This window comes from Nothoprocta perdicaria, unplaced genomic scaffold (genome assembly GCF_003342845.1).
Source record: "Nothoprocta perdicaria isolate Ctin4 unplaced genomic scaffold, notPer1 scaffold_16, whole genome shotgun sequence".
Taxonomy (NCBI): Eukaryota; Metazoa; Chordata; class Aves; order Tinamiformes; family Tinamidae; genus Nothoprocta; species Nothoprocta perdicaria.
In genome coordinates, this window is record NW_020454760.1 from 480123 (window position 1) to 497906 (window position 17784).

The 17784-nt window shown below is 36.0% G+C and overlaps 1 protein-coding gene across 1 annotated transcript in view; it reads right to left on the minus strand.

Annotated features, from left to right (window-relative positions):
• ERC2 (ELKS/RAB6-interacting/CAST family member 2) overlaps window positions 1–17186 on the minus strand; it is a 278502-nt gene extending 261316 nt beyond the window's left edge. Inside the window, exons 1-2 of the mRNA XM_026035392.1 lie at window positions 17137–17186; window positions 10193–10997 (exon numbers count right to left, since the gene is read on the minus strand). Of these exons, the coding sequence (XP_025891177.1) occupies window positions 10193–10849 (657 nt within the window). The 5' untranslated portion in view covers window positions 10850–10997; window positions 17137–17186. The remainder of the gene's footprint in view (window positions 1–10192; window positions 10998–17136) is intronic.
• Between the last annotated feature and the right edge of the window lie 598 nt (window positions 17187–17784).

Sequence of the window (17784 nt, forward strand, 5' to 3'; positions counted from 1 at the left end):
AGACAATACAATTTAAGGCCAAATTGTTTTGCAAATTATAGTCTTAACAAKAATTTTGATACATACCTAAAATAGATTTTATCATCTTCTCGGGAGGTAATCAAATACAAAAATACAATACAAATACAAAAAGCAGTCTGACATTATTCTCTGAACCCACTTGGGTCTATCGGAAACTGTCTGTGTTGTAGTGCAGGTATTAAAGTTTTCTTTTAATAAAAATTTTAGGTGCCAAACGCAATCAAGCCTCAGCAGTAAGGAAATTCAGAAGTAAAATCTGAGTTGCTACCAAAAGTTGAGGTCCTGCCTGTGTCTCCTAGTACTGACTACTCAACCTCCACCTGCTTTACGCCAGCCCTTTCACACAATTAGATGTGAGCAATCAGTGAATGGATCTTGCAGAAAATTAACCCAGGGAAAAATCAAAAGTATTTTGTTCCTGAAATGGCATATTATGCTGTCACACAAATTCTAGCAAAAGTTAACATAAAACTCCAAGGACAAACTCTCAGAGGGGAGTGAAAAAGATGAAGCAATTATGAGACTGTCTGGCACAAAATTAAAATTGCAATAAATAAAATAAATAAAGCAGTATGTCTTTCGAAGGCACTATGACCCTTCCAATAAGTGAGACAGCAAAGGTCAGAACTCCCAGCTGTTTGTCAAAGCACACATACCTTCAAGTTTGACTGTTAAATCAGAGGCTAGATATCAACCACAAACCACTGGAAGGAGATCTCAAAGCAAATAAGATATATGTGACACATTCTCTAAACAGAATTTTACAAGCTGAAATATTCATTCTTGATGGACGACCAATGGAGCAAAGGAATGCTCAGAGCTTTTAAGAATAGGCCTTCTTCAGAATATAATAAAAATACAAGAATATGAAGATGAAAATACCTCCCATAAGAAGACTAAGTGAGGCAAAATTCCTAAAATAAACAATGCCAGCCTGAACAAGAATATCACTCTCAACAACTAGCAGATTTAAAACATATAGAAAATGCAGAGTATGAAAGTAAAGAGAAAAAAAAAATTTGATCCACATAGAGGATTATCAAACTGCTTCCCAATTATTTTTGTAATTGGGCTGTGGTACAACATCTGAAATATTAATACTACACTGTGTATCACAGCTTGACGTAAAATTCATGAAAATCTAATAAAAACTTTTTTTTTTTAAATATACTTCACCTCAGACTTTTTCTTCCCAAATTAAATTTAAGGATATCTACAGTAAAAGTAGATTCTATCTCATACAACAGAAKAAAATTCTTCCCCTGAACATACCTGGCCAAAGAACACTGAGTAAGTTTTTGGAACTGTGTATTTTCAGTCGGATCAACATCTTTGTTCTTCCAAGACCACAGTGACATGAATATTTAAAAGAGACATCATAGTTGAAGTAAATATGGCAAACTATGCTCCTAAGAAGCCTTTCATTCCCATATAAATTTACAAAATTTTCCTTCTGATACACCATTCATTGTTCAGTTATCAGTGACACCACTTGTCTACATACTGAAGCCCTGCATTCTGTAATTCTCATGACCTCGAAAAGGCATCATGACCAAGCAACTTGACCTGGGCTTTTGTTAACAGGGTGGCTTCCATTTGTGCTTAGTTATATCTACATATCCACCTATCTCTCTATATCCATTTAAGAAAATAACACATTTCTCTGGAGACATTATTTGAAAGTAATTTTTCTTGAGYTTAGCCAAGTTAGTCTGCTTGCTCTTCCCGCAGTCCTCACGTCAATCATAAATACAGAGTATTCAGGTGGAAAAACCTACCATGGGTAGTTTGCCTAATTGCTCCAATTCTCATTCTGACAGTTCTTCCTCTTCAGGGGATAAACTGTCTGAGCAGGATCAAGAATGTCTGCTCTTCCTTTCTTAAGCAACTTTTGTGCTTTCTACTCTATAACTCCGTGGCCTCCCATCTCTAATCTCACTGGAAAAATCTCAAGACAAATATGCATCTTTCTAAAGTAAAGGAAGTACTAGGGTATTAGTGCATAATTATGCAATTAATAAGCTCTGTCACATCTAGATTCCAAGCATATATGGTCCATTTCCAGTATGCCACTGGAAGAAATACAATTTTTGGACACAGAAAAAAAAACTAATTGTGAATAACTAGGAATTTTGGTTTCCATGTAACTAAGCTGCATATGGATGAGTAACTGGAAAASGCTAAGATGAAGGTTAGTTTCTATCACTCAAGGAATGGTAGTATCTTTAAATGGAGAGAAGAAACGTAGTACGATCAAACAAAGCTTTTCTTTTTTTTTCTTATTTTGTTTCCCCCCTCAAATGCATCTTTTCAAGTATATATTCAAACTTTTGATTAATGGCTTGGTAAACTAGAGTTTTATAGTAAGCAGTTATTTCACATCCACCCTCAGATATATCTAACACCAATACAAAACCGTGATATTTAGTCACTTCATCAAAAGAGCTAACAATTTGGCTCTTTAGCTGTAATTGATAGCTATCTAGAATTAATATCACAYAGAGGAAAATACAGTTATTAACTAGTCTTTCAGACTCTATACCAGCAAATTTAAGATGACAGTACATCAGTGCACAAATGATGTAAACTAAAATACATATTGGAAAGTATTTTCTTATTCRAATTCCACACTCACATTCCTCAAATTCCACACTCCTCCCCCCAAAATTACTAACCCCATCTCTTCCAATGTGTTTTCTTTCATTCAAACAAATATTCTGCACTAAGAATTAACTCCAATAATTAAATAAGAAAAAAAAATGTAATAACTCCAATAAGAAAAAAACTCCAATTTAGGAAATTTCAGTCTATGCAAGAACTCAACATTATTCAGGGCTTATTACTCCTATGAAGGTACATCTTAAATATACCTTCATGTTATGCTTTCTCTCATTTCTGCTGACCTCTGCCTTTCCTCTATAGAAATGTGATGATGTGAGAACCTTACGTTCTCATGCAGCTATACATAGAACCAGAAGAGAGATTACCTTACAAGACCTTRGTGTTCTCTAAATCTCTAAGACTGAAACATTTATATTGATTTGCTTCAGGATTTTCCTTTTGGCAACAATATCATTTACTCCTTTCCCTTCAGTGTTCAAAGAGCACTTCAGATGAAGTCTACTGTCATCATCTCACATGTGTTTTGTTAGTTTTGTCTATCATCTTCAGTGCTGAGAGTAAGAGAAGTAACTACACTGTGGCAGATGCTTAAGGAGATTTCAAAAAGAAATACAATTTCTTCACCCCAGAGGCCAAATATTCTAAAATTACTAAACTTGGAGTTACTTTTTTCCCCTACAGATAATACAACTTGAGCTTAAAATACACCAAGAGCTCCTGGGACTCCCCTCACCCTTCAACTCAAATGACAGGTATTCTAGCAATAAATCCAAGTAGCAGGTCAGATCTCCCAACTGACAGCTTGCACAACTGGCCCTCTGGCACCAGGGAAATATACAGTTCTATCGCCAGAAATATTAGTCATTTTGAACAGAGAAATGACAACCAAAATCAGAATTTTACCCTGCGTGAAGTTAGCAAAATGCACCTCCCACATAATCAGATATTCAGCAAGTCTTTTTTATGTGTTTATTTAACCAGTGACCAACCAGTTAAGTGTCTCTTTTTTTGAGGAGGGGCCAGGCTTATCTTTAAACCATACATGCACATCAAATAAATGCAGTGCTTTGCAGGATACCCCAAAGGTTCTTTTTAAAAGAAAATAATAATAATAATAATAATAATAATAATAATAATAATAATAATAATAATAATAATAATAGCCTAGAGGGTAGAGCTCCTTGCTGCAGACTAATTGAATATGGCACTGTCAACCGCCTGGCAGATAAAACAAGAACAACCCTCAGAAACATCAAGATGAAAAGACCAAACTGAGGGACAATGTCTGAAATAGTAAAGGCTAAAAATGTATAATGAGAAAGGAGTGACTCATTTTTAGGACTTCCTTCTCAGCATCTCCTCCACATCAGATGATGGAAAATTCAGAAGAGAATAATTCTAGCATTTTTGGAGGGAAAGAGGCAAGTTCACAAAGGCTAAAAGAGAAATAAGAATTTAAAAAAAAAAAGAAAAAGAAAAAGCAGGCTCCATCATGATTAGCAGAAAAGAAATTCACCAAAATAAAATCTCACAGGTATAATAGATAATAATGCATCAAAAATTAAACACATCAAAGTTTAAACTACTTATAAATATTTTTACATTAGCTCTTCATTAGCAAAATTGAGATGAGTAACAATATTAAAAAATCACTACACAAAAGAAGAGATTCTGATTCTACTAATAAAACTAGGAATTTTGTTCATAGTCTCAAATGTATTCTCAAATGACAGTATTCTCAAATGACTTTCTGGACAACTTTTAAAATCAAATTCTAATTAACATTCTGAATAAAACACTTTTCATGCTCCAATAATAGCACTCCTTCATCTAACAGAGTTGTACACACAGTCTAATAACCCCATAGCATCCCAGAGTAAAATAAAAACTGTATTTTGTGTCCCTGTTTCTCAAACACCAGTGGAAAAAACAAACAAACCTACATTTATATTCCCTGGACCTTTCTTCATGCCACATAAAAATTCAAAAAAAATCCTTTTCAAATGATTGCTAACATGTGCTATAATTATTATACAAAATTAATAGCTTGTCTTATAATATGYACACATGTATTATCTAGATCATAATACCACCAAAACGTTTCATTCAAGAGTAAGCAAGCGCTTGCACACTTACAGGGAAATATTTCCTTCCATGCTCTTTCTCTTGCTCAGTTTTTCCCAACCTTTCTTTAATTCTAAAAAATCCTGTTTACAAAGGCTAAAATGATCACATTTCACATTCCCTCAAACCATAACACCTCTAGGGCTGATGTTTCTTCAACAGGAACATTGAGAACAATAGCATTATCATGACCAACCTCCATCTCCTTACTTTCTCCCTCAGAAGTAGCACAAAAGCCAATATACACAGGCACAGCTTATTCACTCTGGCTTTCCACCACCTAGACACTTGCAATCCTCAGCAGAACAGTCCTGCTATTTCAGTCCACTTCTACTTGATAGAAGTACGTTTTAATTTTTGGCTTAGTTTGTCTTCTTTAAATACTGAAGTTCTACTCAATAGTTAATGTTTCTACTACTCCACATTTAAACTTTAGAGCACTTTGCATTGAATTTAAAAAAAAAAAAAAAAGGAAATGAAAATATCTTGCACTTACCTAAATTGCCAGTGTAAATAAATTTAAATGAAGAAAATAACAAAAATATCGTCCAAAATGAGGCTAAAACCAAGAAGTAAGCATGTAGCATGCAGCTCTTAATAGAGAGGTATTAAAAACAAAAGATGAAGAAAGCAGGAAACAACAGTATACTGAAAAACACAAAAAGAAGATGATTGAACATGGTGAAGATACATTTAAAAATACCTTAACTTAGACATACTTTCTTCATAAATACTACGTTACAAAGTTGAATTGAAAATATTTAAAACAACTGCTTTATTTTCAAGACATTTCGTAAACATATACACACACATTTTAGCTAATATGATTTCTTTATTAAGTTAGTCTTAATACACTACCACATCTCAGAAAGCATGTTAAAGCATGAACAGAACACGTCCACTTCTCCAGTTCCCAGCTTTATCTTCTGCAAGTAAYCTTGTACTCTATGAGCACTCGCAATCAGTTTCAGCATTTGTGGTACTGCTCACATTTACAGAGATSAGACAGAGGTTTTTATACCCTCTCTCCTACTCAGTTTTACAGTACAATGCCTTCCCTATGGCTAATCAAATGTACACTTGCTGTATACCAAGTACCAAAATAAAAAGGATSAAAATCCTTGTGTATTCCATGGGAATCAAGTTTAACAGCAAAACATTTCCAAAAAGCTGAAGAATATATSCTTAAAAGCTAGCAGATAGACTGTGTAAGAAGACACTTCAATTTCCCATGACTTGCATGTAGAAGATGSCAGCAGTGTCACATCAAGAGTCCAGTTTGGAAGGAGGCAGGGCTTCCAAACATTTGGAAAAAGTTAGGAAGGACTGAGCTCTACTGCAGGATGTTAGAAGTTTGGGATATTTTTTGTTGCTATAGTACCTCCACTGACTAGTTCCCAGATGAACCTACAGCACACTGAACTATATCCCTCTCTCCTTGCCTTTCCTTTTACATGGAATGATGATGATTTAAATACTACATAATGTATAGCGGAAAATGCATCCAAACAGCAAAATAGGCATATGGTCCATAAGTAATAATTTACAAGAATGTATACATTAGTCTGAACAAGGTTTCCTAGGCATTCATCTCAGGTAACTCATGCAAAGGAAAACGGCATTCCAGAATGTTTTATTTATCTATACATATAGAGTTGTTATTATAGTTTTTTATAGAATTATTTTAGAGTTCTACATAGAAACTTCCTGTGAATCAAGGAGAGAAGAAAAAAGCATGAAATAACATACAACTACTCACAATTCTGATTTTATGAATATGCATACACCTGTCTAGTAGTTATTATATTTTATCTGCTCTATGAGTTATTCATCTTGAGTATCTATCAGTTATTCATATTGCTACAGCTGTACCGAAATTATTTCAAGAAACAAGTTTATATTCAAACCTATCATGGTCTCAGAGCACTACCGTTTTTACCCTTTCTCTTCATCTCATTATCCGAGGCAAACTCCTRTAATGTTAGGGCAGGTGCAAAACTACAAGAGATTAATATTTACAGTATGTTTTCAAACAATATATTAAGCAAATTAAATTTACCTTGTTTCCTGTAAAAGGAAAAAAAAAAGAAAGATAGAACTCACTATAGAACTCACGATTTACACTCAATAACATCAAGTAATTATATCATGATTGAACAAGAGCCACTGTTTGCTGTCTGCAATAATTCACACATGTATTATTAAATAATGACAATTCTAAGCAGGTAAACTATTTGTTACTTTCTGCTTTAGAAATTATTTTAAAACATATCAATTATTAGAGGTCACAAAAGCAGCATGTTAACTGATAAACTCTGATATATTCTGTTATCTCATGGAAAAGCCAGTTCTCAATCTATTTCAACAGGCATGCAGCAATCCTGGAAATTAATACTGTTGAAGGATTTTTGGCATCCTCTCTGTTCTTTCCTCCCCCTAGCCTCCTGATCAACATGTTCAAATAAAGTTAGCAAGAATAGCAAACAACCTGGAAAAAAAAAATATAAAATTTCTAAATTTCTGTTTGAGCCATGGCAAATGTATGACACCAAAGGAAAAAAAAAAAGAAAGAAAAACTGTTAAAAGAAAAAGCTTAGAGTATTCTCTGCCTCTTTGCATATACTCAATCCATTTTAAAAACCAATATTAATCATGTCATGAAAAACCATGACACAAAGATTAGGAAAGAAGCAGACACAACTAATGTAATTTGGGGTTATAAAATCGAAGAACAAAACATATCTGCAAAAGCAAAATAATTTTTAATTGAAAATCTGGAATATTCAAGTCATTGTCCATAAATATTATCTCTGTCTGGGTCTCTTCTAAAAGGCAGCTTGAATGTCTACCAACYTTCTGTTAAAATGTATCCTACTTTTCCACACCATTTCTCTAATTTTTCAAAATCATTTTCAATTATAAATCTATTTCCCAGGACATTTTTAGCCCTCCCCAGCTCGAYGTCATGTGGGAATATAACACACATCCATCATTCAGGTCACTGATGAAAACCTCAGACACAGGACAGATCCCTACAGGCATTATCTTTCTAACTGCACCATGAATCACTGATAATTACACTCAGCAAAGTCTTCCAAACAGATATGCATCCATACAAGAGCAAATTCATCTCACAGCCTTTCTCCTGAGCAAGCCAGTRGGAAGCATAATGGAAACACAGCAAACACTCTTCCTAACTTTAACATATGTTATTACTGCATAAATGCACAGGCATTACACATCAAGCTTGTTTTTCTGTGACACAAAAAATAGTTTAATTGGACATTTTATTCCTGACAAAACCATATTGACTGTTATTTGTTTTCTTTCAATATTTACAAATATATTATTGCTTTGCTAGTTTCTTGTGATATTTTTCCAGGAATTGCAATGACGTTGTCATTTCTTCTTCTTTACCTTTTTCCACTCTCCTTCCAGACCCTGAAAATCAGTGGTTCATTCTGAAGTAGAAATGATATATTCTCCAAAGTAATTCATTTTTATTATTGCATTGTACCCATTCTAAACCGTAAAAGTTTAGAGACACTACAGACAGATCCAGTTTGCTTGCATTTGATATCTGAAAGGAAATTCATCAATGGAAAAAGTGGCAGGTCAGATTAATGAATAAATCTTCTGACAGAAGCAGAAAGCACATCTTCCGCAGTTTATCTGCATCAACTCCCACTCACTACCATGTTAGCATTTCAATTCACCAGTGCAACAGACCTACCTTTTGAATAAAGACTGATTGTTGTTTTATTCAAGAATCCACTAYTGTCTGATATGGTACAAACGAAGCATTATACATAACTTATCTCAGTTACAACTTAAAGAGCAATGGAAGAAATTCAAGAGTCTTCCTTACAAACTTAATCTATTGTCGCAGCACGGGACTTAAGGTTCCCAACAATCTGTGTTTATATGAAGTCCACCTTGACTTCTGCTTTGTATATCCAAGCCAAAAGATTCCATTTTTACAATATTTCCTTTTCTGTTAAGGGACACCAGCATCTCAGATCAGCAAGTCACCAATAGGGCTCTTGAAAACAGCAGGACCTTCTCCAAATATGTTTTTGATTCCTAGTATTATCAGTCTGGATACCTGAATTATGCACAAACAGTATTAATTCMCTGTACTGAATTTCTGATTCCTAAGTCAATTTCCTGCTGGAATATCTATTATCAATCAGGATTGGCCATAAATTACTGTCACAGCTATGTCATGTAGCTAAACAATTAAGAACTGGAAAATCTAGTGAGAAGGACTAGTGACTAGAAACTCAATAAAAAAGAAAAATTTATTGTTGCTGCCTGCCAGGCAGCGAAGAAATTCAGATTGGGGATTTCTAAGTGTGAGAAACATAGACTGTGTTTTTGTCAGAAAAAAAGTTCAGTCTAAAAGCAGTGTAGCTTTGCAATACRATCATCGAAACAAAAAGAATGTGGAACCTGCAACATGAGAATTTTTATCTACGCAACTGTTTATATGTAGATTTGTGAAACAGCATAGGGTCTCATAAAGCTTGACATTATAGCATTATTCATTATTAATTCATTAGCAGATTAAATAAGATACATCTTTCCATAGCTTTGGGAAAGAAAATATTAGTAATTAAATCATGAATACAAGTACTTGAAAAGCATATTTATAAGATTCATCAAAAAGATGAAAACACAACTTCAACTTCGTTCTAAAGCACCCAGAATTCTAAAATGTTAYACTGGGGGATTTAACAGTGTATCTTCTTTTAGCTTTAAGGAAAACAGGGCAAGTAAATCCCTTCGTAGCGCATACAAAAGTCTGTGCATCTTCATTYATGCGTTCACAGGAGTACTCTACTTACCTCTTCAGAAAGGGCTGCAGAACGTGTTTTGGCTATCACTSTAAAAATCACTACAGAAAGACTCACAAACAAGGAAACAAGTAGTTACAAGCCATCATTTTTGTCAGCTATTACCTGCAAGAGTGCTGCATCAAGGAAATTCTAACCAACATCTAGATTCTTATTAGTATTTTCCTCCTATTAGAGGTCAGAGGCAGATAAATCAAGACATAGAAAGATAAAACCATTATGGCTGGAAAAGGCCTTCAAGATCATTGAGTTCAACCATAAGAACCATAAGTTCTTCCAAGCTTCCCCTTAAAGAAAGTCAGTTTGTATATTTAAAAAATAAAAAATAAATTATAGAAAAGCAACAAAAGTTGTTATTATAGAGAAGAAAAATAGTTGTTACATCAGTATACTGGATATATATATATTTTACATACATATTTTTCCCTCTCCAAGGACTCCAGATAACCAAGTAAATACAATTCTTGTTGCCATTGTCAGACTTGTTCTAGCACASGATATAGTATTATAACCAAAATATCAAGTGCTCATCTGTAAATCAATAGATAGAAACTTTCAGCACTACTTACCTGATTTTCTTCATGGGAAACTCTCATTTGCTCTTTAAGAACTGACATTCTGGCTGCTTCTTCTTTCCTCAATACTCTCTCTTTCTTTAGCTCAGGACTCCAGAAAGTTTTGATGCTATTCATGGAGGATCCCAGCTTGCTGTCCTTAATATCTAGTTCTTTTCTGAGAAGATCATTCTCTCTCTGTAGGTCTTTGAGTTGAGCCTGCAGGTCTAACATTGTACTATCTCTAACCTGTCTCAACATCGAAGGAACCTGATGGTGATGATGGTGTGAAGATGTCGTCAGACCTCCATGCTGATCAGTATAAGAAAGGACATCTGTGTGGGAAAGTCCAGCTGAAGCAATATTAGGACTGCTTCCCATAGCTGTGACTCGACCACCATATACAGCTCGATTTGTAGCCCTTCCAAGAGTCATTGTGCCCTTTGGGAAAGTAGTAGAAGCTACACCTTCATGGTCACTCAGATACATTGGTCCAGATGTTGCATAGGCTGCATTAAGGGACTGGATGTTCTCCATTGAGAGCGTCTTACCTGTTCCTCCTCCTCCTCCACTATTTGTTCGCCTGTGGCCCAGGCGAGGTGATCTTGGCAAACGAGGAGACCTGGAGGGGCTTCCTTCTAAGTTGCTGATTGTTCTTGCACTTCCATACATTTTTCTTCTACTTTGAGGTACTACGTAATAAGAAATTAAGTAACACTAAAGTTGAATATCAAATCTATAATTCCAGCTAGAAATATTGGCAGTTTCACTGCATTCTTCCCATAGGCAAAAATCTATTTTTCCTCCAAATTCCAAAATCCTAGGAGAGAGAGAAAAAATATTTAAAATATTTAGAATATTAAATTAATATTAACAATATATTAAAAACTCTTTCCCTTCATCTTAAAAAACATGTTTACAGTGAATAAAGTATATATTAAGCACATATTAGGAGGAAAGAAGTACCCCAAGTCTTATAGTAATTACTTTAAAAATCACATTTAAATTCTATTCTACATTTAGGACAACTGGTTAAAAAAATGCATTTTAAGATTTATTTCATTCAGAGAAAAGACTGAGCATTTCTTTCCTACTAGAAAATATCTTTTTTAGAGTTACCTAAAACAAGAAATTACATTTTCAAAATGCAAAGTGAAAGTAGTAATTCATCATCTCTGTTTCCTCATCCTTCTAATCWTTCAGACAGAGCACTGGAGCTAATGTTTGAATTAATAAAGAGGTTTTTGGATAATAAAAAGGAGGGAGGAAACAAACTGTTTCTGTTAGTTCAGTTTCAATCATTAGAAGCATATTTTAGTACGACAAATTAACAATTAAATAAGTTAATTAGAATATTTACTTCAAAGTAATTATAACAGTAATATGATACAATATCATTTGCTTAATGAAATGCAAGCCTGCTAATACTTGTTGTTCATCAACTGCTCAGGAGAAGGCTACCAAAAAAGAGGAAGAGGTTCTGTTTAGCCAAACAGAAAAACATAAATTTGGACTTCCTATTATCATATTCTTCAATATTATGATGTATTCACCAAGTTTTGAATGAGCTTATTACAATTATATAGCAAAAATACAAACAAATATATAGGAATCTAAGAATCTAGGCCTCTTTTTTTTATAGGTCTGACTATTTCCAGAGATAGGTGAAATTAATTAAATCGGTGGTGATTAATCAGATTGAATACAATTTTGAAGGTAATTAGAGGAAGAGCAAAAGCTAAATTCAGTTGAATTCAGTCATCTTTAACCATTCCCTCAAGGCATTCTGATTACCTCTAGATACATTATTTCCCAGTACTGTAAAATATCTGTTCTACAATTGTTCTGAAAAAGTACTGAGTATAAGCAGAGAGAAGAAAGTTTTAATACCAGTTTTATTAATAATCTCTAGCAAGCTAAAACCTCACAAAAACTGTTACCATAAAGCATTACTGACACTAATCTTGCCAGCAAACCAGAAAGAGGTTTTGGCTCCACAGACAACTTAGCTTCAGAAATTGCATTCTACTTTTTTTGTGGTAAAGAAATAGTACATAYAAAGTTTTGAATAAAAGGTAATTATAAAGTCTGTTTTGATCTCACAAATTGGTGAGGTCAATCAATGCTCAATGATACTGCTGAAAAAATAGTAAATTATTACTTCATAAGAATAAGCTCACCACTTTTCTGCAAGTGAAATAGTATATGAAGGAGGAGTGGTTGCTGAATATGCCTATACAGAGAAAATATGCTCATACATAAAAAATGAAGGTGTTGGACATTCTTCTGTTAACAGGTTCAGTGACTGCAATAAAAATTTATCATGGGATCAAAAAACTCCAACAAAAAACACTTGCCAAAAATGCAAGCATTAAGAATTTTGAAGAAGAATCCTGATTGAATTAGGAGGATTTTCAATTACGTTATTTTCAAGTATATTTCAACAAAGACATAAAAATGCCATTTTAWTTTTTCTTAAAAAAAATCTTTCAAAGCTTTCACATTTTTAGTAAGATCASTGTTTGGTAGAAATTAAATATTCCTGCAATTTCTTTAAAGCACTGATGTTTCTCCTTCCTTTTTAAAATATTAGGAACAACTAAGTTCTAAAATACTTTTAAAGCTAAATATTAATTAGAACTGGGATCCAATTAAAGTAATATTTAAATTAATCAACTGACCCTTCCATTATTTTGTAGCTTTAAACTATGTTTCTTTTTTGAAACATCCATTCTTAATCAAAGTAATTCTTTCCTGTATTCACAAATGACAAAAACAAACAAACAAACAAACAAAAAGCTACTAAATGTTTGAGGGCATCTGATAGTTCAATTTCTTAAGCTATTGTTTGACAKGGGGTCAAGAATAGCAATGATGATTTACTCTGTCAAGTTCTCATGCTAATCCAAGTTGTTTGAAGAAGAGAAATGTTAAGAACTATGCTATTTCAATAACAGAACATATTTTGAGTAAAAGAATGCTTTGGATAAAACTCGAAGTTAAAGTTCACAAGGTCATAAAAATAATACAGACTCTGCCTTTCTATTGAAWATAAAAGGGATTCAAACACTGCAGAGAACACATACATAAGAAGTGCCACCCATTTTAGCAGATTACTTGTAAATTCATCTGTAATTATTGATCTTTAGAAGTTCTGAGTTAACAACACCAGAAACAGAAGAAGCAGCAGTACAACCACCACTAAGATTCAACTCATATTTGCAAGGAGCAACTAGCTGCAGGAAACTACAGTACTGTGGTTTCCAAATGCATTCAATCTACTATATTTTTGATGAGGTAATCAAATCAGATGCAAAATAATGGCAGCTGTGAGTCTGGACACAGCAAATCTCCATTAGAAATTAGATGAAGTCACTGAAGGACATCCTGTTAGCCTCTCAAAGCCAATGCTGGCCAGCACAGCCAGCAAGTCAGCAATCACCCAAGGAATGCGGATTCAAAGTGTTCCACATATRTGCTCTGTGCAGTGTGTGATCTGCTGGGCTAAATTCAAGAGCGGCAAAGATCTCTCATATTTCCTTCACTTTCTTAGAAACAAAATGCCTGCTACAAGCCAATCATTAGTTTATGTTTAAAGTACATTCCTCTCTCTAGTGACTTGCAGGTTTACCTTCACAGTTATACATGATTAATGCATGCCATTTTCAGATGTACCTTAGAAACATAAATATGTTTCACTTTACTCCTTTCAACTTTTCACAGCACTTATCATACCATTTAAGATGGTTTTAATAATACATGGGGKTTTTATTTTAAAAATTTTGATTTGCTTTTAACTCCAAAATAATTCTTTTCAGTCATTCCTCCATGAAGTCTTTCATTTCCCATTTCTRTGGAAATTAGCCTCTAGATTCTACAGCTGCACTGTGACTTCTATCAGAAAGAAACCATAATATCAGTAAGCATGACAAGCAGTAAAAAGCTTAAAATATATGCTAGTATCTATAGAAAATGGAATTCTTAACAAAAATAGAGCCACGCATTAGCAAGTTTGAAGCTTGATTTCCAATAAATAACTGTACACATGAGTTTCTAAGCTAATCTTTCAATATTTGGAATTTTTTATCTTCCTGATTTTAGAAGATCTCAGAAAAATGTAGGCATTACTAGGCATCCAAAAAGGCAGCTTTCCAATTACAACTTGAAACTCGGAGGTGGCGTTTAGATTCTTAGATCCATTCAACTTGACACCCTAAAACACTAGAAATCCYAACACTATGGTTTTCCTGCATTCTTCTTACTGAGAATAAAAAAGATTATAGCAATACTCAAATTTCAAAACATGTAAATCGTCCATCCCCAAGCCTACACTTGTAATATTATAAAGGAATTCCAGGTTTCCATAGACAAAATGGCATGGCCATGCTTTCTTGCTCTTGTTCAGAGCACGGCACCTGGCCGGTTCTCTCCAAAATGAGATGAGGTTGCTGTTCCTGGCTGTTATAACCACTCCAAAACTTAATCTGGCTGTTTAAGACATTTCAAAGCTGAGCATTTCAAAAGTCAATTTGACAAGTCTAGACCGGAGGGGGAGAGAAAGTAACCCTGAAACTCTAATGCTATGCAGATTTTAATATTCTCCCTTAAATCACAATTGACCATAAGCCTGTCATATATTAAAAAAACAGAGGGGGAGGAGGGAGGAAAGAAGCACAGAGACATGTTCAAGTCACTGTTAACACAGTGGTGTACATTACCCTATACRAGGAAACATGAAATATCTATGCTTATATTTTTTTGACCCCACAAATAGCACACAATCATTTTCTGACTAAACCATGTCTTTTTGCTGTACCTTATGTAYGTGCAGTGACACATAAATCCATTTCATTCCAAATATATTGTYTTAAAAAAATTAAGTATTAGTCTACACTTCAAATAAAAAGGACCAGTTAAAAAAATAAGTAGCGTGGACTTCTCTACTGATCTGAATTCTCCTTTTCTTTGAAGCATCACCAGAAAGAAGCACTACCCAATTCATTTAGAGATCCCCCTATGCATTTCCCAGATTTCTCTTGATCACTGAGTCCTCTCAAAAAGAAATCATATTCACATTTTGACTTCCAATAGGTCTTGTTCTGTTGTCAAGTCTTTCTAGAAAACAAGAATCTAGTACTAATGCAGCAAAATAAGTACGTTGAGACAACATTGCTAAGGAAGCTCATACAGAACTTACTACTTGCTTTGCAAAAATACAGTAAAGCAATACCAAACCAGAAAAAAAAAAGTCACAAATAAAGAAACAGGTGTACTACAAAAACAATTTATCATATATCAAAATTACTAGTTCCCAAGTGAGTCTGAAGTTTAGAAAAAAAATAAAACACAAACACTATTTATCCCAAACATCTTACAGTCTAAATTAAACTGAAAACATAACAAATGCATCATAGCAGATAAAAATAAACACCATACAAGAGAGAGATGGAAGAGCATATGTTGTCCTCGAAAGTGATACACTGGCTGGTTGCTTCRCCCTCACCAAGGGTGAAAAACCCACTCTTTTTTGTTAGTCATCCCTCAAAGGTCTGCAAGACTCATAYTAATAAAGAGCAAAAACAGGAAGACCAACCAAACACACAATTGCTACGGCAGGGAAGTATATTTTGCCCAGTAGACTGGGAAAGGCCAAAGGACATCTCAGCCTGCCAACTTCCTCTTTGTAAACAGGAAAAGYACCTAATAAACCACTGCAGCGGTACTGAGAGAGAGACTATCTTAGCTCAAGACAGAAGACCGTGCATCMCTGCTTTACAGTGGAGGGGAAGGACGTAATCCAACACCAATTAGAAAAATCAAAGCACTTGATCTCAAAGCCAGAACAAGGAAGATGGTATCAATTTCTACTTTCAGGAAGAAAGCACATTCACATAGGTACCCACCACCTCAGTAAGAATAAAACAGGAGCTACATAAAGACAGCAGCAGTTAATTCACCTTCAAACCTGTCTAAATACGCCTTCTGCAAGACAGAAACATCCTTTCAGTCATCAGTACTGCCTTTCAAAATCATTACTCTATTTCATGAAGTTACTATTTTTACCGTTTACCCTCTTCTTCAAAACAAGCAAACAAAACAAAACAACTAAAAAAAAAAAATCTCAGAGAAGAGCAGCAGCACAGTCCACACCTCACTTTCTCTTTCACAAGTRAAACCTTATCCTCTTTTCCTTGCAGACGCAATTTACCTGATGAAAAAAGAAACCRTCTATTTCAAGGCATAATATCAAATGAAACCGTGGCCACAAAGCAGAAACAGACGAGAAACATCTCATTTCTCAAGCTGAATATCCACTCTGCTTGAACTGTATTTGGAGGTACAACAACTTCTCCCCAATACGATGCAAGCTGTGAAGTCAGAGCTCAGGGACTGCCCGTATCCTCTTAATTCTTCTGCAGAAGCAATGTCACTCCCTTTGCTCACAGTATAGAAAATCACCCTTACAAACTGCAGGAGAAACAGTGGACAAAATCCTGAGGATACTGAGACAAGTATTGTCTTTCCCGTTCAAAAGCACTCAGGAAGAGAGAACATATAGACCTATATGACCATTTTTTCTTACTATTATTATTTTCCCCCTTCCTAGAAAAATGAAATAGCCAACTCATTTTGATGCCTTTTAAGAATGGCTTATAGACAACTTCCAAACAAAAACAGCTCTAGTGGAAAGGTTTCCCTAAAGCACTGCAGGATGGCAGAAAGTGAATGGCACACACCTGTGCTGGACAGTGAAACCTTGGCACAGTGACCCAGGRCTTGCATTCAGGGCAGCCTGAGAAACTGCACACGTGCTTATTCCTCGCAAAAAGGCACCACTTAAGGAGACTGGCGTCATTTACCACTACACATCCCGTGCATGCAAAAACAAAATCTAAAAAGTCACCTTTTCCCTGCTTCATACACAGGAAAACCAAGAACCCTGAAAAGGCACCGCTCACCTGGGCAAGGCAGTGAGGGCGCTGCAAAAATCTCCGCTCCTCTGTAGGCTACGTGACGCAAACAGCAGCCAGCAAGGGCAGAAAAGCGAGCTGGGAAAGTGCCTGACCCGGCGTCCTCACGCAGGCCGGGAGGGAGGAGAAACGGGGCGAACGAGCGACCGTTGGGGGCGAACGAGCGACCGTTACTGCCCGCGAGCGACCGTTGGAGCGCGCGAGCTGGGGCGGGGCGGGGCGCTGCGAGGGGAGGGCAGGGGCGGGCGGCACCTCCCCGCCCTGCAGCGGGGACCGCGGGGGCGAACGAGCGACCGTTACTGCCCGCGAGCGACCGTTGGAGCGCGCGAGCTGGGGCGGGGCGGGGCGCTGCGAGGGGAGGGCAGGGGCGGGCGGCACCTCCCCGCCCTGCAGCGGGGACCGCGGCTCCGAGAAGCCGCTCTCCGCCCGTGCACCGCGGCGAAGGGAAGGCGCGAGCCCGGAGCCGCTGAGGGGGATGCAGGGGGATGCAGGGGCAGCGCCGCCACAGCACCTTCGCCAAGAAGGGGAGGCGAGTGCGGGAGGATCCTCCCCGCTCTAGCACGGGGAGACGAAGCCACTTGACGGAGGGGGGCAGCTCCCTCCCTTCCCCGCCCTTCGCGCAGGGCGGGCAGGGGA